The sequence below is a fragment of the Fistularia commersonii genome, chromosome 20 (genome assembly GCF_037954325.1).
Source record: "Fistularia commersonii isolate RoL2024-O1a breed Wild chromosome 20, RoL_Fcom_v1.0, whole genome shotgun sequence".
Taxonomy (NCBI): domain Eukaryota; kingdom Metazoa; phylum Chordata; class Actinopteri; order Syngnathiformes; family Fistulariidae; genus Fistularia; species Fistularia commersonii.
The window spans coordinates 2,246,768-2,270,510 of NC_141303.1; the positions used below are offsets into that span (position 1 = coordinate 2,246,768).

A 23,743-nucleotide genomic window follows, 5' to 3' on the forward strand; every position below is an offset into this window, starting at 1 on the left:
AAATTATTATATGTCAAATGTATGTATGCAGGGGTGTATATATATATGTATAAATATGTATTTATATATGTTATATATACATATAATTACAATTAATATTATGAGAGGTTGATATAAATATACATACCTATATATACCTATATGTGTTTACATAACTATATATACATATATATATGTATACGTGTATAAATGTATATAAACATACATATATGCATACATACATATATATATGTATATATATATATTTATATATATTTATATATATTTATATATATGTATATATGTATATAAAATATATTCTGCTGGGTGTTTCAGGCCCACAAGGAAGCATGAATCACAGCTACTTCATGGATTGGCAGGTGCATGAACGGGCCGGACGTTTGATACATAATTTAAACGACCGTGTTTTTTAAGTCACCAAAGTTAGCTCTTCGGATTGAGAGGCAGACCATTATTCCGATCATTTATGTGCTGTAAGTTGTATATTTTTATACTACGTTATGTAGAATCACACTAGTCATATCAGCGCGATCAGTAGAGTGTGCAGTCGTCAGTCACACGCCGCCTGCTTAAATGCTCATTTTCAGCGTTTGTATTTTGAACTATGTCCTACTTAATGTGATCTTCCTCGGTGAAATGCTGGAAATGTAAGAAGGAACAATAAGCGCCAACACGGCCTCCCACGCTGCTGTATCAATAATAAATCAATGATGCAGCCAAGAATTTGGGGATTAAGGATGACACCCAGACAGCTTTCGCAGTGTCTTGCATAACATTTTTGGTATTCTCACCTAATTTTAAGACTGAATATTTTATGACGGTATTTTTGGCAATGACATCTCTCTGGCAGACCACCATGTAACAGCACGGAACACTGTGTGTATGTCTGGAGTATTTTCACCCATTTTTTTTTTTTTTCCTCTCACCGAGAATGCAGCGGCACGTAGAAGTGAAGCTGATCACCAATGAAACATAGCTATTATTTATTTATGCTTATTTCACCCGGTTAAACCAACTACAATCACAGGCTGCTTGACAAAGTGGTTTGCAAAAATTATCGTCCGATAACAGCCCGGAAACCGGTTATTTCACTCTCCGGAGCCGTCTTGAACCCTCCCATTCATTCTAATTTCCACCGGGCCGGTGAAAACCAAACCCATCTCCATCTGTTATCTCAGGCGAGGCGGGTTTAATAAGAAAACCGGCCCGTGGCTACTGAGGAACGGTGGATGCAAACACAAGAACGCTGCCACTGAAGGGGATTGAAATACCTTGACATTTTACTTGTTTTAACAGCCGGCTCTTGCAGCTTTTACTGAGAGGGATCGCCTGTTTGTTGAACGGCTAAATATTTGCAACTCCAACGGTTTCCTTCCTCTGGTTGTCTGTTTTTGATGCACAGTTTGATACTTTTGTTGGATAAAAAGTTGTCCTTAGCAATGTTTGAAGCCTCTAGAAATCCAAGAGGAGCAAAAGACGACTGAATTTTCAATATGGGAATGTCAAATATGTCGGGTTATGACCAGGATTGCTGTTGTAACAACACAACATTTATTATTATTATTATTATTATTATCATTATTATTATTATTATTATTATTGTTATTATTGACAGCAGTAGGCTAAAACTCACCTGACTGATGACTTGGGTAGCCTGCTCACGTTCCCTAAATAGAAAATGTAATGGCCAAAACGATCTTTTCCGTGATTTAGAAATGAATTAAAGCGTATAGTTTGTTCAACAAAGCAAAGTAGTAAGTATAATCACTTGATTCTACGGCGAATTAAACTTAAAATATTCACAAGCCATTAACTTGGGTTCATTAGTCAGGTGTTTTTGCTTCCAGCCATGACTTGGACGTAAGAATCGAATATCCCGGTCCACATAATGAGCATTTGAGGGCTCAGTTGACTCGGTCGGCATGGATAAACTCTTCTTTCCTTGTAGCTCTTTCTGTTCTCGCACCCATAATGAGTTGCCGTGGTGGTTTCAGAAGTACCGCAGTGGTTTTAATTACACTCGGCCTGCTAATATTCTCGTCACCTTTATTTGTAACAGCGTAATTAGATAAGATGGATCATCAGTCAGACCAACTGTAGGTGTCATGGTCGGTCAAAAGTTCCTTGAGGCTCCATGAATGTAGAAATAGTGAGACGAACGGGAGGCGAAGATCCCTCGGTTGGTCTCACAACCGCTCAATAAAAAATGCCGTCCATCAAAATGCAGCAATCGCAGACAAATTTCCAACTGCGTTTTTTTTTGTTTCAGAAGTCGTTGGGTTAAAGACTCGCCCTTAATTCACCGTTCAAGGGACGCAGTTGCCTTCTCCTTTCAGTCGTAGACTGAAACCACCAAGAAGCTCCACTGAACGCCACAGGAGGTCTTTCCTACCTGAGGCTATCGGACTTATTAATTCCTCTTCCTTCAGCCGAAGGGAATATTCATATGTTTGTACTTGTTAAGACCTTAAAACTCTTGATAGCCTTAACCTTGACACTTTATATTTTATTGTATTTCTTATTCTCCCTCCCTCCTACTATTATCTATTATTGTTATGTTTTGCTTGAAACTCTGGCACAACAATTTCCTTCGGGATAAATAAAGTTGTTCTTATCTTATCTTATCTTATCTTATCTTATCTTATCTTATCTTATCTTATCTTATCTTATCTTATCTTTTTGTGCTTTTACTTCCTCTACGTTGGGTTTTGCTCCTGTTCTTTGAGTTGGTATAATTTGGAAACGCAAATCGCAGGACCTTTGGGGATTTTTGTTCAAGAATTGAGTTAAAGATTAGTCGATTTCGGTTTAAAGCCTTCCTTGGTCTGGTTTGAGAATAAGCCTGTGCCTCCTAATTTCCCTGCGCTGAGCAGCCGGTGAGCAGCCTGGTCCGGAGGCAGGACCTCGCTGTCACCCACTTCACCCTGACAACTAACGCCGACCGAACCTTTGCTCTCGGGTCTCCACGGCTGCAGAGAAATTAAAGGGGGTAAATCCAACCTGAGGACTCTGAAGAGCTCAGAAGGCTTCGTCGTACTTTTTCTTCACTTTGTTGATAAATCATGCATTATTGCTTTAGTTTCACATCTTCTTCTTTCGGCTTTTCCCTTCAGGGGTCGCCACAGCGAATCAACCATCTCCATCTAACCCTGTTCTCTGTATCCTCCCCTCTCACACCAACCACCTTCATATATCCTCTCACTACGTCCATAAATCTTCTCTTTGGTCTTCCTCAATACCTCTTGCCTGGCAGCTCCAATTCCAGCATCCGTCTACCAATATATTCTCTATCCCTCCTCTGTCCATGACCCAACCATCTGGTTGGGACATGAACAGAGGAGTGTCCATGTCCAAGCCAACTCAGTCATCACTTTGTCTAAGTCATACATGTCCTGCACCCCTGTGACAAATTCTTATTTTCCTTGGGGCTTTTCCCTTCAGGGGTCTCCTCAGTGAATCAACCATCTGACCCTATTCTCTGTCTCCTCCTCACTCACACCCACAACTTGCACATCCTCTCTCACTATGACCATACATCTTCTCTTTGGTCTTCCTCTAGACCTCCAATTCCAGCATCCGTCTACCAATATATTCACTGTCCATGACCCCGCCATCTCAGTCTGGCTTCTCTGACCTTCTCTCCAAAACATCTAACATGTGCTGTTCCTATGATAGACTAATTCCTGATCCTCTCCATCCTGGTCACTCCCAAAGAGAACCTCAACATCTTCATCTCTGCAACCTCTATTCTGCCTGCTGTCTTTTGGTCATATTGCTTTGGTTTCACATCTTATCTTTATATGTTTTCGTTTGGGATGCTAATCATTCACGAGTGGGTTTCGTCTCCATGTTTATTCTTGGCTGCCGATGTTTTCGTTTTTTTTGCTTTATCGTGTTCTCCTCTGTTGCTGGTGCAAGTAATGACAAGTGAAACAACTTGTAAATAGTGGTTCTAAACTATAAACCTCATATTTGGAAAAAATATACTGCATAAAAGTGATCTAAATGTTGCAATTTATCCCTTTCTCTATCCATATTGGAGTTGGAATGATGTTAAATCACACTTTGTCATAGGAGGTCTAATTTTTCTTAATTTTCCGGACAATTGCGCGCACCCGAATAAAAGCCGGCTAAAAATAAGTAAATAAATCTATGTGTGCATAAATAGGCCGAACCTGTCTATAAGCTGCAGGTGTCCACATTGTGCCATGATATATTTACACGGACGAATGTTAGACAGAAATGTTTTTTTTTACTTTTAATTTCATACATACCGGTAACGGCCACACATACATAATGGAAATGCTTTTTTTCCCAATAGTGCCCGAAACACGGTTGATGAAAAAGATTAAAAAACATCTTCAGCGCCTCAGAATTTCACGGTTATTTCATCGGTCCGTTGTGACGAGGCGAAATATTTAAGCTTCACGAAGCTCATCAGCCCCAAAAAATTCCATAAATTAGCCATATCATTGTTTAAACCGCAGTGTTCAAAGTGTGTGAAAAAAAAAGTAGCGGTTTATTGTTTGGAATTTACGGTAATTTCCCAGATCTTTCAGTGAAAGCTGCTGTAACGTCACTTATCGCTAATGATGTGGATCCTTGATCTTTTCGCTCCACACAGCAATTTTATCCACAGTTAGCAATTATAGAAACAGACATGGTTGTTGAAATACCTCTTTTCCCTCTTGGATGGCAAACATCCCCCATGGGTGCAGAAAATCCTATGTCTTAAAATGTCTTCGCTGCCTTTGAATTAATCCGGGTTTGACGTTGATACTAATGTGTTTCTGCTTGTTCCTTGTTTACAGGAAACCGACTTTCTGGATATAGCATACATAAAAGACGCCAGAAATGGAAAATGTACCAAAACACCAAAGGTAAGCCAGCTCATTTTCCATTTTTTTTAGCGGCGGGTCGTTCCTTGGTGGCATAGCGTACCTACACATCATATTTATTTTTCGTCCGGACACTTTTATACGAGTCCGATGAACAACGGCGAAAGTTGGTTTTATATGCCCCTCCTCATCACGATAACATAATCATTTCTAGCTAAAACGGCGACGCTGTCCGTTGGGATGCGCGTGGAACAAGAAATATAACCTTTAATTCAATTGTTTCAGAAAGAACAGCAGGCTCTCTCATATTCCCCGTCTTGTCTTTTGATTTGACCGAGTGGGGAACACGCCGCGAGAGCAGCCGGCTCGTTTATTTGATGCCGCGCTTTGTAAGGGTTTGTTTTTGCTGAGACATAAAAGCTATGAGTGGGTGTGAGCCCGGCCATGAATCAGAAAATGTATGCACCTGTCAAACCCACCCAACACACACCTTCTCGCGGATACGAGCGGAACGGGTCGACACGCGGGATAATTTTACGCCGCGGTCGTTCTGGATTGATATGTGTTTTTATCGCTCCCGCTCGCATTCATTTACATCTATATCGGGCAGTTTTTTTTTTTTTTTTCTTTCTTTGGTCCCGATGGGAAAAAAAAAAGCGAGGGCGTGCAAAGCAAATCAAGATTTCAAGCTGATTTGAACCCGGGAACACGCGGTTACAGCGCACGGATGGTCGCTCGGAAAAGCGCGCTTGTTCAAGGTATTATAATTGCTATTTCATAGATCCTTATAATATCTGCGATCTCTTTGAATCCAGCATTCGTAACTGTCGGAGCGGGTGCATAAAGGTGTGTCCTGTTTCCCTGGACTCTCATTTAGCTTCTTATCTCACAATGAATACATCTCATCTCGCCTTTGGATCCGCTGGTTTTTCGCGACGAGACGTTATTACAAAACCGGCGGACGTCTTCGTCGGGTTGGAGGGGCGAGGGGTCGGGCCGTGCCGCTCCGTCTGGGGAGTAAGTAATGATGGAATGAGTACAATACCGTAGAGAGGATTCATGCATTTCTAAACAGCATACAGAGTGATGCTACCCGGCGAAGAGACATGACCACGTGACGGGTAAGATGGTCGAAGCATTGGAAATCCATTACTGGGAGATGGAGAGGTGATGCACCCTGGGTATTGTAATAGGAGCGCCAATGAGACACACTGTCTGAGGAATTGATGAGATGAGGAGTGGAAAAGGGGGGGAACCTGGCGAGAGGGAGGGGAAATAATGAAGAGTCGCGTGGAGGAGACCAAGTAAAGCCACGAGCAGAAGCCGATGATGTTTTATGGAACAAAAGGAGGGGAGGACGGACAAAGAAAATGAGGTGAGGTCAGCGAAAGAGGACTGATGAAAGCGCTTTTCATCGGCGCTTCTCGAGCGTTTGTCTTTCGCACCTCGCGAAGGTCCAGAGGTGGGAAGATGGCAGAGAAACCCTTTCCGTTCTCAGAAAGGTGACCCGAATTTGTGGACAGTGTGCCCCTCAAAACCTTGGTTGTCATAGAAAAGGTAATAATTCGTCATATATTTTCACGTAACGTCCCGTCAATGCTGAAGTTTTTGAGTCTTTAACCCTCATATTATGTGAAGGGTCAATTTGGCCCATTTGACCCATTGACCCAATGGGTCAAATTGACCCTTAACATAATATGAGGGTTGAAATGGGTAACTGAAGCTAAAGAATGGCTTTAACTGTTAGGAACTTAGCTGTGCATCTTGCGACATTGCGTTGGTGTGTTTAACTTTACAAACCCAAAACAGTGGATTTCCCAGTGTACCCCTGCAGTGACAGCATGCTAGCTTTTGTCAGAACCGAGGATTGGAAATGTTATCTTTTCCATGACCAAAGCGACAGTTACCAGCCGTGACACTTGTATGCAAACAGGTAGCTGATGCTGCGCCAGATACCTACAATACACTTGTTTTGGTGCAAATTGGTGCAATTTCTAAAATTCTCAAATTCAAATTTTGTTTTTTCTGTAGAGTTCGGTCTAGAAGGTGGTGGAGATTTTAACCCTCTTATTATGTTAAGGGTCAATTTGACCCATCGGGTCAATGGGTGAAATGCTTAACATAATAAGAAGGTTAAGCTCAGACTTCCTTGTCCTCCATCACAGCAAACAGAGGAAAGAACATCAGCATTTCATTAATGTCTTTTTCTAATCTGCCTTTGTTTCAGCGCGCAGGTCTGAAATAAAATCATCCCGATTTTGATAATTAAAGAGGAGTGAACGCCTGTCCCATGTGACACATTCATTAACTGCAAGCACTCAAAATGCACGATGACTGTCACAACAAAGACTCCTATCAGACAGATTTGAAACCGGCGTGGCTAGCAAAGCAGTCTCTCGCAATTAAAATTCTAATAGCGAGCCATTTTCTGAAACGTATCGGCGCTCAAAGTTTTCATACAAATGTATGAGAGGCCTGGAACGAATCGGATAGCGGAAGTTAACACACGCTTGTCTTCGCTTCAACCAAATATACTTAGACTTTCAATGTCGTGTTGTTTTGTCGGCTACTTTTTCATTTATACGGCCTCCTCTTTTATTCATCTCCTTCTGCTCTCACCGCAGCGCTGCCTCTGGCTGCGTTCACTCATTCATTCATTCATCCATGCAAATAGCAGGAAACACACTCGCCGAGATGAAATGAGATGTCAGACCCTTGATGACATGCAGCTAAAAGCTTCAGAAGTGCTTCCACTGAACCTCCTCAAGCGACCTGCATCTTGACTGAATATGATTTAGTGGCAACAGAATTGCTTTTAATGGGCTCCAGATGGGAAGGCTGATTTGCCTGGAATATTTCGAGCTCATGTTTCGACGATGGCAGAAACGGCTCTCAGGTTGTCATTCGGCGGCATCAAAATCCCTTGTCTGAAAATCATTAAGATTTCAAGCACGCCGCTGCGCTCATTGTCTGGTTGGATGTGTGGGCAGCTCGTCTGACCTCCACCGAACCCGTGCCACCCGGCTCGTGGGCTCCAGCAACTCCAGCAGACGTGATTCATCCTTGTAGCGACGCTCATAAAACACACACACACACACACACACACATTTAAGCCGAGGAGGCAAAAAGCTTGGATGCGTTTTATTAAAGAGCAACGCTTTCCCCCGCGCACCCTTGTGCATCAGATAGATAAGGTTCTGGCACCTGGCTAATGCTAACTAGCGCGCGTCCGTCTTTTCGGCTGATCGGATCGGTCGGTCGTCGGGACGACGGGACTCGACCTTTTGTGTGAAGGTTGAAATAAGTCAGGCGTCCTCGGATCTGCTGAGCGAAGCACTGGACCGATAATCAGCCACCTCATAGAGCCACAAATAGTTGTAAGATTTTCCAGACCAAATGCAAAGAACAGCAAATATCTTTCTAAATGGCTTTGGCAACTTTGACATGCCTTGGCGGTCATCTCTGAGTATAGAAACTGCGCTCACGGAGCGAAGTGTGTATTTGTTGCATGGTGAAAGCAGCTTTTTATCAGAGTCAACACTGAAAATTTATATCCTATTGTGTTCTGTATTTGCGTCAATTGAAAATGTCACATCGAGCTTCTACACTGTTGCCTGTCTGGAAAATAGAAAGAACATTGACACTAACTGCAAAGATAAATGGATCCTGTTGACATGGTAATAGCCGAATTCCACTGCCCGATCTTCCAATAGGAATTCGTCGTCGTGGCCGTGGAGTAAAACCGTCTGATACGACACACTCGTCAAATCCCAGAGCCATCCAACTCCTCAATTCTCGGCGACCCTGCAACAAACCCCCACATCGCCGAGCGTAATGCCGCTCATGATATGTTTATTATATAAATGCAGAGCGAGCTTATTTACAATTTGCACAGTCCTGTACGGTCATTTATTTATACACACACACACACACATTCTCACATTCTCTGTTTTGTAACAGGCTCAGAATAAGAATCAGAAAAACTTTGGGGCACATGGGGCAGCAGCATCAAATTGCGAACGTCAGAGAATAAAATTAAAAAATGGAAAAAATAAAAAAATTAAATGAAATAATATATATATATATATATATATATATATATATAAGAATAAGAATAAGAATAAGAACAACTTTATTAATCCCGAAGGAAATTGCAGTGCCAGAGTTACAGAATATAAAACAGTAATAAATAATAAAAGAAAGGCAGAATTAGAAATAAAAATAAACTATAAACTATAAAGTGTTTCAGTGAAACTATAAAGTGTCTTAGTTAGCAGTGATAAACCTATAAGTGTCTTAACATTATAATGTAGCAGTTATGAGATGAGATGAAATATTGCACAGTGTAGCTGTTATGAGATGAAATAATGCACAGTATATACACACACACACACACACATATACATATATGTATACATGTGTATATATATGTATATATACACACACACACATATATATGTGTGTGTGTATATATATATATAGATGAAAATTGATATATATTGATGAAAATATATGTTGATATATTGATATTGATGAAAAAAAATTAAAAATAAAATAGAATAATATATATAAACATATATGTGTGTGTGTGTGTGTGTAATTATATATATTATTTCATTTAATTTTTTAATTTTTTTAATTTTTTAATTTTATTATTTGACGTTCACAATTTGATGCTGCTGCCCCATGTGCCCCAAAGTTTTTCTGATTCTTATTCCGAGCCTGTTACAAAACAGAGAATGTGAGAATCAAATCCCAAATGAGATACAACGTCACCCTTTTTCAGAAGTTTACAATGACTAAGAGTCAGTGTGATTTCCAATATGAGTAAATTAATCTGAAAATTCAGCAAGACAATGTGGTAGCCATGATACGTTTGCAAGTAGCCAAGCTCATAGTAACAAGGGCAAAGCACATTTTCCACAGATGCCGTACTCCAGGTAATTGTAATAATAACGACAATACGGTACAAAAAAAAAGAAAATCCCGATATCAGAACTGTTGTCCCCATCAGCTCAAATGGATTTGACTCATCTGCTGCACAGCAGGTTTTCTCCCCTCAGTGTGAACCACGCCGCTAAAGCCAAATCTGTGATCTTCTATGTTCAGTTTACCTCCCGTCTAACTCGTACACAACTCCCACCCTCCCCTCTGTTCCTTTGTGCCTCCTCGCTGCGAGCACCATATTGCCGGGCCCACTCTATCTTTCTGTTTTCTGGAAGCCTTCTTCCCCCTGAATGGCTCGTTCGGAGCCGAACCGGGAAAAAAAAAAAAAAGGGGAATGTAATCAGCGTCCGACTGCGCCGCTTACAATCAGTATGTGACAGGCAGAGATACGTGCTATCTCCATGTCTCTTCCACAACAAAAACAGACATAACGGCGTATGGCTGTGTAATAAACTTCCTCTGCTTTCTTATGTTGTCGTTCTGCAGCTGCTGCTACGCTACAAACGGGGCTCGGTATTAAAGCGCGTTGCTTTTTCCTCTGCTTTGCGTTGATGGTTGAATTACACGTCATTGTTTCCAGGTGTTGCGCTAATCGTCCACTTAAAATTTGGATTTAAACTGGAAAGGAAAAAAAAAAAATCTTGGCTCTTGTGCAGAAGGTTCAATCACCATCAAGTGAGAGGGAAGCAGATTGATTTTTTGATTGTGTTTTACGAAGGTTAGCTGTCCAGACCGGCGCAGCCTTTTTTTTATTATCAGCTGGGAAACAAAGGCTCTCGTGGATGCGGTTGCAGAGCGGGGGCGGTGTGCTTCAGGACTATTTACACATTTTTATAAATTTAACACACCTCATTATACTCTATTTTTTTTAATACGGGCCTCCAGCCCGTCGTGATTGTGATACCGTGTCGCTTTTTTTTTTTTTTTATAATATCGAGAGTCGCCATTCATTATTAAAACCTTCAATTTGCACTCAGTAAAATTGTATGAAAACACAACGGCTTTGGAATGTTATGAATACTTTATTGATCCCTTGCTGGAAATTGTTAATCCTGTTTATTTTCCCCGTCGTGTGCAGCCGCCGAGCAATGCGCAACACTTGCTAGGAGAAGCTCGGGAATCAAGCCAGGGACTCGCAGTTCCATCGAGAATCAAGATTTTTAATTATCATTTTGCAGGCACGGTGAAATTTTGCAATGAGAGCTCCCGGCTCAGAGCATGCACAGGCTTTTTATAAAAAGTTATTTACATAGTGCGTCGTTATATACATGAATCAGATGGCATGAAGGGTGATATTAATATAACAACGGCGCTGCCATCTGAGCTATGACGCCCATAAGCACGCACGGGAAAAATCAGTGACAAATGATTTAAAAATTTAGTTTTAAATTTCATAAGAAATTTTTTTTTTTTTTTGCAGCAATATATCGCTTGAAAATTATGCAGGAATAACTTGGGAGGAAAAATTTGCAATCAACATTTAATAGTCAGTTTTGATCATGAAATGCATTGAATTAAAAGGACTCAAATTTTAAATTTGGTTTTCTTTTGCTGATCTGATCCTTCTCCTTACGGACTGTTCTTTTTGTGAGATTTGCACTTGTAGTCCCTCATTCAAAGGTCCTTTCTCAGGTTGAACGTCAGGATTCGTTCACGGATTCGACACGAAGACGGACGTATAGTTGAGTTTATTTTTTTAAAAAAAGCGACCGCAGTTCCTGCGCCCGACTCCTGCCTTAAGACAGTTTCAAAAAATAGACTCGGCTTGTGTTTTCAGTGGAGCAGCTCCGGAGACACCTTTGATATTACCCTTCATGCAGAATCATAATAGCTGCCTGGAGGGGTCATCTTCTTTTGAAGGATAAAATCCAGTTACCTCTGGTATCGTCAGTCAGTCGCACTCAAAAATAGACAAAATCGTTGCAAACAATCATTAAGAGGAAAAACGAAGCCTGAGATTTTTCCCTCGGCGGGATCATTCTTGCATACCTCTTTCTCATTATTTGGTCATGTTAATACGCAGTCAGAATTGTGAATAAAAGGGCCTTTAATGAAGAATCAAAGCTTATCTTTTTTTTCTTGCTCCGGCGCCGTTTGTCCCTTCAGACTTTTACTCGGAGCTGAGAGAGCGAGCCGCCGCCGCCGCCGCCGGCTCCTCTTCGGTCCGAGCTCGCAGCAAAGACGACTGCTGCTAAATACAGAGCAGCTTGTGTGTCCCCGGCAGTGTAACAGGATCTGGGAGAGGTCAGCGGGCCATTATCACCACAGTTCCGTCTGGCCAACAGAGTCGGCTAAAGCTCTATCTGCCCCGGCAGTAAGTGCTAAACACCTCATCCGAGTTCGCCGGCGAGCACCTGCGGCGAGCTTCAGATCCGCCTGAGCGGCGCATATTCAAATCGGTGCGTTTACTGCAACGCTTCTGATTTTACTGTGCCGGTTTTGCTCTTGCGATGGTCCGAGGGTGACTTTCCCGTTTTAGGATCAACTCAAACTAATATCGGATCGTGTTTCAGGCACAGATTCAGACTGAAAACATGAAACGCCGTCGATTCGGAGGGTGCAGATGGACCGACGACCTTTAGCGCCCTCTAGAACTCCAATTGGATCGAACTCCGATTATGAAATAGCACTTAAAAAGTGAATTAACATCGTCGGTGAAGTGTACCGTATTTTTCGCACTATAAGGCGCACTTCAGCCAAAGGGGATATTCAAATCTTTGTACTTTTTAAGACATTTAAACACTTTACAGCCTTGACTTTGACACCTTATAGTTTTATTTGTATTTCTTATTCTCCCTCCTTCCTACTATTATTTATTATCGTTATGTTTTACTGGCACAACAATTTCCTTCGGGATACATAAAGTTCTTCTTATTCTTATAATCCGGTGCACCTTATGTATGAATTCTTGTTGTGCTTACTGACCTCAAACCAATCTCATGTGCTACACTGCTCTTAAACATCCGTCAAAATGCTTTAGTGTGACTTTGGTAAGTGACGAATTGTTGATTGATTGTCGGACCGTCCCCGCCTGACGCAGGGACGTTTGACTAACGTCGGTCCTCGGTTGAATATGGGTTGCAACGTCAGACAAAGTTAGATAACTCATTATGTCGTGCTGGAATACGACATTGTTCCAACCTCACACTAACTTGGATAAGCTAATCAGAGAACAGTACGTAGTTGGCTTATCTCTGACACTTTTTTGTAATAGCGGTACGTCCTGTGCTTTAACATAATATTACTGTACATTTGTGTGCATGAGGACCCCCAAAAATGGCACCTGTTGAGAGACAAGCTTATGAAGCGGAATTCAAACTCAAGGCTATCCGTGGAATAGAGCAGCTGCCAAAGAATTCAACATTAATGAATGAATGGGATGGAAGTGGAGGAAGCAAGCAGACGAAGTAAAGAAGAACCAAACAGAGTTTCCAAGGGAACTAAGCGAGATGAATGGGATGAATAAAGTTCGATTAAACTGTCAGTTTGGTTTGCTTTTCATACCGTATGTTTTGTCATGTGCCTTAGAACGCGGCGCACCATGTGGTCCTTGAAATACGGTAGCGTGTTTTGCTACCAAAAATGCGATATTTTGTTTTCTCGTGCACCTTATAACACGGTTATGTATGAAAATAGATTCATTCTTTGCCAATGTGACTTATAATGCGGTGCGCCTCATGTCATGGTCCGCAAAATATGGTAACTGTTTTTTTTTTTGTTTTTTTTTGTTATTTCTGCATCTGATCACAAAAATAATTTGGAGACAAAAAAGAAATTTCCTGATAGGAATAATGTAATTTTATTATGCTAATTTCAGGAAAATAAAAAAAGCCAGTTTTATTTACTTTTTTCGCACATAATTGCATATTGGCAAAAAATCCCCCCCCAAAAATAATTGCATTCTTAATTTTTGCAGTTTTTTGATAGAAATCAATCTACTTATCATTGAGACACTCAAGTTAATTATAGATAATCAAAATGATGGGCAAAGTCAAACAGCTGGAAATAAACCTGTGAAAGTGAGGGAAGCTCCTGGGGGTCGCTGGAGATTCTCACCTTGGCTGTCCGGTGTTTATTGATGAAGCCCGAGGTGTGTGTGTGTGTGTGTGTGTGTGTGTGTGTGGGGTCACGCCAGGGCCTTAGCGTGACCCTGGACGCAGCCACGGCCGAACATATGACATATAAAATATGACATTGTATATAGTAGGTTTGTGTTGCGTGACATTGTATCCAGATGAGTGACGTACCCCGAGGACATATAGAGCACAGCTGCTTTAAAACATTTCACCGCCATTTACCAAAGCATCTTTTCACTGCAATGCAGTGGATGTCACGTGACATAAAGATGATTTAGATGAAACTTAATTGTCCGCTCCGTCTGGGTATAAATTTTACTTATGCATGTTTGAGGAAAGTATTATCACCCCTTCAGTGTGTAAAGGGTTTATTTTCAGTATGTTTATATTATAGCGCCGGCCGGGGGCGTATGTGGTAACAGTGTTCTTTATGTAATTGCAAACCCTCTCAATCATCATCTCAGCGGCGTCCCGCTGAGACACGCGGTAAATCAAAGTCTGGCCTCAGCTGCTGCAAACCTACAAGGTCACCTGTGGTGAAAAAGGTATAATAATTCCTTATCAAGTTTAGCATCGCTGCTAATATGAGACTCAGTCAGACAAATACTGGCAGACACACATAACCGGGATCTTTTTGGAGTTTGTGTTTCTCAACGCCTGAAGGGCCAAATATCGCAAAAGATTCCTTTTGCACGCGGCAGCAGCCTTGTCATTAGCATTCTTAAACATTTACTATCGATAGCAAGATGTGCAAAGTGGTGGAAAAATGTGTATCATGACTGTTTTGAGGCACAGGCAGCCATCACTAATATTATCGTACTTTTCGGATTATTGAGCTCAAAGGAAACAAATAAATATGTGTGGACATATATAGGTCGCACTTGCAGGTGTCAACATTGTGACATGAGATATATTTTTTTTTATTCTAATTAAATGCGGTAATATCAGCAAATACACACTAGAAAGGTTTTTTTTTTCCAAAAAGAAAACACGGCTAATGAAAAAGATAAATAATAAATTACACAAGGAAAATGGCTATCTTGGTCTTCCTCCTTCGCACTAAAACCAATAAAGTCGTCTTCTTCCGTGTCGGAATTGAACGGCGTCGGAATTTCACGGTCGTTTTTTCGCACCGATGTGACGAGACTAAATGCTTTGGCGGCATGAAGCTCGTTGGCCCCCAAAAATCCATAAATTAGCCGCATCATTGTTGAAGTGTTCAAAGCGCGTGAAAAAAATAGCGGCTTATAGTCCGGAAATTATGGTAACTTATTTTTAATGGTTTCATTCATAACGGGTGAGTTATCTCACCATATCAATATGAGGCGTGGCAAGTCACTACTGGGGAACCGGAACGTCCAATTTGTTTTCATTTCCGTGAAATAATCGCAATAATGATAACAATAATGATAATCATAATAATCAAGCACTTCTAGGGTTCGTGCTGGACCATCCAACATTTTGCAGCATCCCGGCAGTGAAAAAATGGGAGAAAAAAGATGGGGAAAAAAAAAAGGCAGCTAATTTTGCAAACAGACATAAATATCCAGATGTATTTTATTCTTACTTATAAGACAAATATATTGTTTTTCCGTGCCATGACTTTTAGAGCCTGAAAAGTTAATTTTACAGCTTCTTCCTCGGGTATCAAGCTGTATCTGCGGGAAATTTATGATAATCGGCCGGGTGGCTTTCCATAATCCTGCTGACAGAAACAAACAAACTGCTATGAAAAATACAATAATCTCCCAAATAAAGGTAGTTACAGATACAGATAGTGGCTTTTTTTTTTTTTTTTTTTTTGTACTTCATCTCAAAACCAAAAGAGCCGCATGGCAGGAGATATTTTTAGTTATCCATCGAAATGAGTTGGATTTGACTTGGGCTTTCTAACAAGAACAGACTCCTGATGTTTTGTTTGACTTCTCTGTTGGAAAATCCATTCAACAACAATTAAAGGAACGACTCAAGGAAGAAGCACTTGTGGACGTTCGGCTCATCCTTCCTCTCCGGCAGGCTTTGCTCCGAGACATTTTTAGTGCACGGAACCATGAAACTGTTTGTCAGTTTGCAGGTCTGGAGAGAAAACTCCCACGCGATTTTTTTTTTTTTTTTTTTTTCCGACACACAACATGCGTGCACACACGCGATCATGCTTGCGACATGTCGTGACCGACGAAGTAAAACGCCTCATCCCTCCTCCCGACCGTCTTTTTCTGTCTCTCAGCGACAAAGACGGCGTTAGATCAGTCAGCTCCCATATGAGGTTAAGAAATCTGAAGCCATTAGATGCTCCGAAGCGTTTTTTCTTCATCAGTAGATGGTGATTAAAATAAATGAGCTTACAGATCATTGATTTTCATAAAAGAAACCGCAGTGCCGATTCTCGTCAATCAAAGGCTGGCGATTGATCGGTTTCACGCGCCCGTGTGACCTCTGAGGGGAATAAAAGCAGCGGGGGCGGCAAATAAAAGGTTAGCGTGATCGACTGCGTTGGGTTTTGGGGGGGTTTTAGTCTTCACTCGATGACGCCGATGATCCCCCGCGCACATGAATCCCCTCCACGTGAAGCTGGATATCTCATTACTGCTCACGGAGAAATCGAAGGTGATCCTCGACGCTCCGGCTCTGTGACAAAGCGAAGCGGTGATTGAGGAACGCATGAATGAATGAAGAGATGAAATAGAGAGTGTAATAATTGACAGAGTATCTTATGTGAGTGCAGGCGCAGCATTTCCCTTTTTTTTTTTTTTTTGAGGAAATGAAAAAAAAAAAAAAAGAGCACAATAGCGCACCTGTGCATGTAATACAACCTTCTCCATCAGAAGCCCAGCTGGAATGTGGAAAACCTTCTCCTTTGTCAAGATCAGGGCCAGAAGAATTTCCTGAATTTGCTCATATTCTTCTTTGTTTATTTTTAATATATTTGCTTTTTTTTTTCAGCTGTGCGCCGTACAGAAATACACAAATAAATAGGAAACATAGGATCTGCTGTCTGGATCACCTAAAACAAATGTGGATCATTTTTCACACTTAATTTTTTTCTCAAACAAGCTGGAACATTCAAAAAATGGAGATTCGCCGTCGTCTGTGTCGGTGAATCCACTCCGTTGTTTATCACCGCACTGAAATTCAACAAGAACGCCACCGGCCAGATGCAATCACGCTCTTATATAATTAGAAAGCGTTCGGACACAGAAATAGAGAAGCAAGTGAATGCGATGTCATTAAAAAAGGCGGAAATAATTGAAATTAATTTCGGAGCGGTTTGAAAAAAAAAAACCTGATCAGATGTTTTAATAAGAATTCGAAATTGACTTCTGGTGACAGTGAATTAAGGATATCTTAGATCAGGAGTGTCAACCTCATTTTCACCGAGCATAACGGTCGCCCTCAAAGGGCCACATGTAACAGTATAAAATTAACTAAATATGATGTAAAATAAATGTAACATCTCCTTATATGTAACTGAATTTATGACTCATTTTAAATCCAAAATGTTACATATGAATTCCCATCTTTCTTGAGGCAACACCCTTCAATCTACATCAACTTTTCTCTTTTTGGACGTTTAGGGATCTTTATTTCTCAATTTTTAATTGTTGAAACTGGCATAGATGTGGATACATCGCCGATCTAATGGCCAGATGCCGTCGCTTAGCGGGTAACATGATCGGAAATGTAGTTTATGGTCAAAGAACGCGTTTGACGTCTTTATTTTAAGACAATCAGACCCTTTAAGACGTTCTGGCGGGCCACATTTGGCCCGCGGGCCTTGAGTTTGACACTAATAAGTATTCATTCTGATTCTTTTTTTTTGCATCTAGTGTATATTTTTCATTTATGTGAGGAACAACGTTTGGTGAAACATGTTTCTTCAAAATAACAGGAAATGGACCTTTTTGAACAAATGCGGAGAAGTGACTCTGTGCTTAAAGTGGCGCGATTGAGCGGTAATGTCAAATCTGAAGAAATGTTTGCTGAAAGAAATGGAAGTTAAAAAAGTATGTTTTTTATCCACGACAGCTGCAGTCTTGCAAAATACACAAGAAATTAAGAAAGACTGAATTCCATCAAACTCTTCTTCAATTTCCGCAACTCATAATAATTGAGATTAAAACTCCAGCATGCTTTAGTGAGAGTTCTGTCATGGGCTAAATTAGGAAAAATAAGGTTTTCTGAATTTGCATAATAGCACTGGATGCAAATATATTGCATCTGAATTTGCCAAAACTTGGACAGAAGCCTGAAAAACTTTAAGACGAGCTTTTGGTTTTGCTGAAGAATCAAAACATTTCCGAACAGCGAAGTGAAGTAGCAAATTTGGACAAACAATAAAACAATGCGATGAAATGAGAAATTAAAACCTGTGTGGTGTCTTGAGTGTCAAAACAAGATAGCAAAAGAATATTTTTGCCCCTTTGCTTTCATCATTTACCGATCCGGTCGGTAGTTTACTGTTGTTTTTTTAATTTTGCTGTTTTAATTGAGTGTAAAAAATGCAATACGATGAGATACACACGGCGGCTCGTCGGTTTCCATTTGCGATTGCGCCCGATTAAGTTTTCATTCTCTGAAATACTGAATTTCCCCGGATGTCGCCCTGTGATCGACTGTCCGGTTCCAGAGTTCCCGGCCAAGTCAAAAATCCTTCTTTTTTTTTAAAAAATATTTTTCACTTCTTTTTCCGCGCCTGTCAGTCTATTCCATTCGCGGAACTCGGCAAATGTGTCCGAGTCTCTCGTTGCGAGCGGTGAAATCAGATGTGACATTTTGTTAACCCAGCAAAGGTCACCGCAGCCAAACCCGGAGCTAATCAAATAAGAACTGGCCAGATGGGAGCTCTCATGGAAAGATGTGCCGCCAGCTGAAAGTCAAGAAGAACAACTGATGCTAACACATCCGCCCATTTGTCTTTCGGTAGCTACAAGGCGGCGCCGGTTGCTCGGTCGGAGCTGATGGAATAGAAATTCGCGTAGCCAATGAAAGGTGCGCTCAGCCCTCCATCAAGCGGTTCCGCTATTGACTAGTATTGTTCTCAATTTAGCTTTCCTTCTCCGAGGTCAATAGGCGCCGCCGTCTACGTAGAGCGTATCGAACCGGGTCTCTCGGTTTCCATCGTCTCGCCGGGTTTTAATCGTTTCTTCGGATGTTTGCACACACTGGCTTCGCTCCTGCCGGCACAAAACGCGCCGATTTTATTTAAGACGAGAGCTTCGGTCCTCGAATAAATATCGCAATCAACGTCCGCGATCAGAGCGGCTGCAGGTGCGCTGGCGGCGCCTCGACACACTTCACCTTGCCTTTTCACATTTCAGCTTGAAATATGACGGTCTGAGAGTGCCCGTCGTCATGGAAACCATAGGGAGACGGGCGCTAACGCGCGGCTAACAAGGGCCGGGAAGGTTTTTTCCGGCGCTCGGTAGCTTCGCCTCGGACGGGAAAGCATGGGAACTCAGACGGCTCATTAACTCTCCTGCCATGCAGACACCTTCTCACCTCTTCTCTCATCTTCTCCTCCCTTCTGCTCTCCTCGTTCCTTCCCTCATCAATCTATAAAATACAAATCAGAGCAACATTAGCTGGCACCGGTTCAAGAGTTAAAAGGTTTTTTCCCGTCTTAACCCGAGTGTTTGATTTCTGCGCTCCTTCATCTATAATCAAAAGCTATCAGCCTTTCCAGGCCGCTGTTCCCTTTTTTAATAAAGCTTTACTCTAAATGTTCATGCGTCTCCATTAAGTCGCCCTGAGTTTTAACTTAAAGTAAATAATGAACTGTTTTCGTACACAATTATTCCATTTTAAGATACAAAATTATTGTGAAAGTTCTACCTCAATTATTTTATCCTGAATCTATCTTAAACCTTAAAAAAAAAAAAAAAAAAAAATCTCACCCGCTTACTGTAAATTGTTATATTTTATCTGTATATATGTTCATAACTGTGCATTTTTTCATTTCATAACAGCTACATGTACAATATTTTTTCATACTCTTGTGCACTCCTTATCTTTCACCTGGTACTTAAGACACTATAGTTTATTTTTATTTCTTATTCTCCCCTTTTTTTTCCTGTTTATACAATTTCTACTGTTATTTATTATCTTTATGTTTTCCTTGTAACTCTGGAGCAACAATTTCCTTCGGGATAAATAAAGTTATTCTTTTTCTTATTCTTATTCTTATTCTTATTCTTATTCTTATTCTTATTCTTATTCTTATTCTTATTCTTATTCTTATTCTTATTATTCAGGGACTTTAAGTCAAATATATCTGTTTTTTGGATCTTTAAAGATATTATTTACATTATTTCCGGCCTTAATAACCTAATCAAGTAGGTGACAGCACTTTAAGGCTAATCAATAATTGAATTTACTGTCAGCAGTCCTAACAAGGAGACCTTTTTACACAAACTCAGGATTTCTTTTTTTTTTGTTTTCCATTGTTAAAAGGTTGTTTTAATAAACATTAAAGCATCATCATTCCTTTGCAATGATTTTTAAACTTTGAAAAAGAGACACTAATGAGATAACATTAAGGATCATTGATTATTGTCTCACACACACTGGTGTCATTTTTCCCCACTATATTTTTTATTTTATTTTCTTAAAATCCGTCTGGGTAACAGACACATGTACAACTCAACGTGCACGAGATATAAAACGAGAGAGCGTCTCTGGGGAATCCTTTTAATTGCCGCCTGTGTCACACTGGTCACCTCCTAACACCATTAATCACGTAGGTGAGACAAGTGATCTTATCCCACATGACTTTGCGCACGTGCGCGTGTGTGTGTGTGTGTGTTCGTATGCATATTGGAGTGTATTTTAGGATCCAATACAGGGGACATAAAGAGACAGGTGACCTTTCTCGCTCCCTTCCAAGCGCACAAGCATGCCAAAGACTTAATTGGTTTTCGATAGTAAATCTCGGGAGGGTTAGAAAAGAAAACGTCAGGGTTGCTAATGTCGCTGCTCCAGAGACCCGAGTCGCTTTTCAAACTATTCCGCTCCAAATGACTCCCAACGTGGAGGACGCATGAGCATTTATCTCCTTTCCCCCACTTGTGTTTTTTTTTTTTTTTTTTTTACCTCAGTTGAATGATGTTTCGGTTAAAGCGCTGAGAAACGGAGAGCCTTTTGTCGCTTCCGATTGATCCGTCTTCCTGCGCGGGAAACGCTGATGTCTGAAGTCGTTTGTTTGGCTGAAAAACGTCCCCCTGCTTTTCGTTGGGGAGTGTTTGCTCACCGCAGCGCCGTCGCAGCTCCCCGAGCTGCTGGAAAGTCTCCCAGGGAAAAAAAGGAAAAAAAAAAAAAGCCACGCTTTCTCTAACAAGCGCCGAAGTCTTGTTTGTGAAAATCTTCACATCTTGTATGAAAAAATAAATATTAACAAGCTTTCTATTTTTTATCTTAATGCTGAGAGGTTTTTTTTTTTGTTTGTTTGTTTTTTTAAAGCTAAGTGATCTTTCAACACCCACATAAAATTCATTTCTTTGAACATCCGAACATAAAATACATGAAAAGAAAGAACAGAGTTTCAAAACAAGCTTCACTTGCAATTTATTTATTTATTTATTTTTTTGGCATTTTTGCATTGAAAAACTGAAAAGCACATGAAAATATTTGATATCGAAAACATCATACGTATCTGATTGCGTCGAAAAAGCATTTCATTGTCTCGAGCGCTTCATAACATCAGTGAAATTACACAATAATATCCATCAAATTTCTTCTCGGAAAGAATATTGGAAATACACAAGTATTTAAAAGAAGACGCTCGAAGCATCAAAACGTCATTTTTTATGAAATTCCCAGTGGTATCCTGGTGAATTCAGAACAGAGAATTTCAGAAACGTACCAAATATTTCCCTGCTCTCCAGAAAAAGTTGACTTTTAAGTTTCCCCAGAATAATATTCTGCTCTGTCTTGATATTGACATGAAAAATTGTATCGTATTATAATACGCTAACATGTCCAGACACATGATTTTCATGATTTAATTATGAAGGAAAGTGTCAAAAATGGGAGGCTAAGAACTTGAACTCTTCACATTCAATAAATAGAAATTAAAAACAACCGATTTGCTTTTATAGAACAATAACCCCGTCGGGTATCCTTGATGTTTTGTTTCGTCTTTTAAATAGCCGGCCTTGTTAGCGGTGACCGGTCGAGGCGAATCCTCTCCGCTCCTGGAAGACGGATGAGTTTGGAGGTGTCGTACGGCGCCGCGCATAACAGCCAGCTGATAATCATCTTTCATCTGAGATCGGCTGCACAGAATCAAGGCCAATCAGATATGGTGTGCGGCTTCCAGAGTGTTGATTTCCCTCATTATGTGTGCCATTAGCTCTGGAGCTTCTTGAAGCTTCTTGAAACGTGCCGCCCCGTCCCCCCCCTCCTCCAAGGAGAAACAAGGATTAAAGGGTCGTTTGAATATAGTTTCAATATACAAGGGCTTGTTTAAATATTCAGTAATCCCGCGTTGGCAAATCTTCCGCGCACCAAACTGGCCTTTTCAAGGGGAGTCGGTGTCTGGCTGTTGCGGCCGGCAGATGGTGCGGGGATGTCAGAACAGCGGGTTTTCTGTGTCGGGGTGAAGCTTATGATGGCGAAAAGGCTAAATGACGACTACAAACGCTGGATAAATGGCAGTCATCGCCGCGTTGAGCTTACGAAGGATCGGAAGTGTTTGCGAAGGGATTTCGGGGGCCTGTTGAGCCGCATTTTGTCATAACGGTGCATTTTGTAATAAACGTCCAAAATGTAATAACTTTTTCATTTCATTTTGTAATAAAGCCGCATTTTGTAATAAACCGCCCCAACGCATTTTGTAATAAATTTTGCCGCATTATGTATTTATTACATATTGAGAAGATTATTACAAAATGTACTCGCAACTTTTTTATTTTCTAGGAAATGTAATAACATGGTGCATTATGTAATAACAATTCCAAAGCATAAGTTTGTTAATTGTATTTTATTTTACTTAAAAGTATTTGTAAAAGCTAGACCTATCATTAGTATCACTGTATTAGCCTAGTCGCAGTACTTAGCAATTACTATCAGTACACTATTCAAAGGTTGCATTAACAGAGAATATTCTATAAATTCCATGTTATTACATTTCCTAGAGAATAAAAAAGCTGCAAGTGCATTTTGTGATAATCTTCTCAAAATGTAATAACTTATTACATAATGCAGCAAAATTTATTACAAAATGCACTTGCAACTTTTTTATTCTCTAGGAAATGTAATAACATGGAATTTATAGATTATTCTCTGTTAATGCAACCTTTGAATAGTGTACTGATAGTAATTGCTAAGTACTGCTACTAGGCTAATACAGTGATACTAATGATAGGCCTAGCTTTTACAAATACTTTTAAGTAAAATAAAATACAATTAACAAACTTATGCTTTAGAATTGTTATTACATAATGCACCATGTTATTACATTTCCTAGAAAATAAAAAAGTTGCAAGTGCATTTTGTGATAATCTTCTCAAAATGTAATAACTTATTACATAATGCAGCAAAATTTATTACAAAATGCGTTGGGGCGGTTTATTACAAAATGCGGCTTTATTACAAAATGAAATGAAAAAGTGATTACATTTTGGACGTTTATTACAAAATGCACCGTTATTACAAAGTGCGGCTCATTAAAGTGCGGCTGATTTATACCCAAGGACAGGGTTTTCCCATGCGTTTATTTATTCCTTGCAGCTAGCTGTAAAAAAAACGTTCGACCATTTGATTTTTTTTGTTTGTTTGTTTGTTTGTTTCTCTCAAATAAATGACAGCGGTCTTGTAAACAGGACTTGCTTGTCCTGGTTGCGACAAATTGCTACGTGGAGTCTGATCAGATCAGTGAAGTAAGTA

The 23,743-nt window shown here is 40.4% G+C and overlaps 1 protein-coding gene across 3 annotated transcripts in view; it reads left to right on the forward strand.

Moving 5' to 3' along the window:
• The window catches only part of plcb1l (phospholipase C beta 1-like), a 189,453-nt gene that overhangs the window by 46,318 nt on the left and 119,392 nt on the right, over positions 1–23,743 (forward strand). For all 3 annotated transcript variants that reach the window (XR_015107685.1, XM_086166987.1, XM_086166988.1), the window contains exon 3: positions 4,812–4,880. Coding sequence is in view for 2 of the 3 variants with exons in the window: in XM_086166987.1 (XP_086023113.1) it covers positions 4,812–4,880 (69 nt within the window). In the remaining variant the exon portion in view is untranslated. The remainder of the gene's footprint in view (positions 1–4,811; positions 4,881–23,743) is intronic.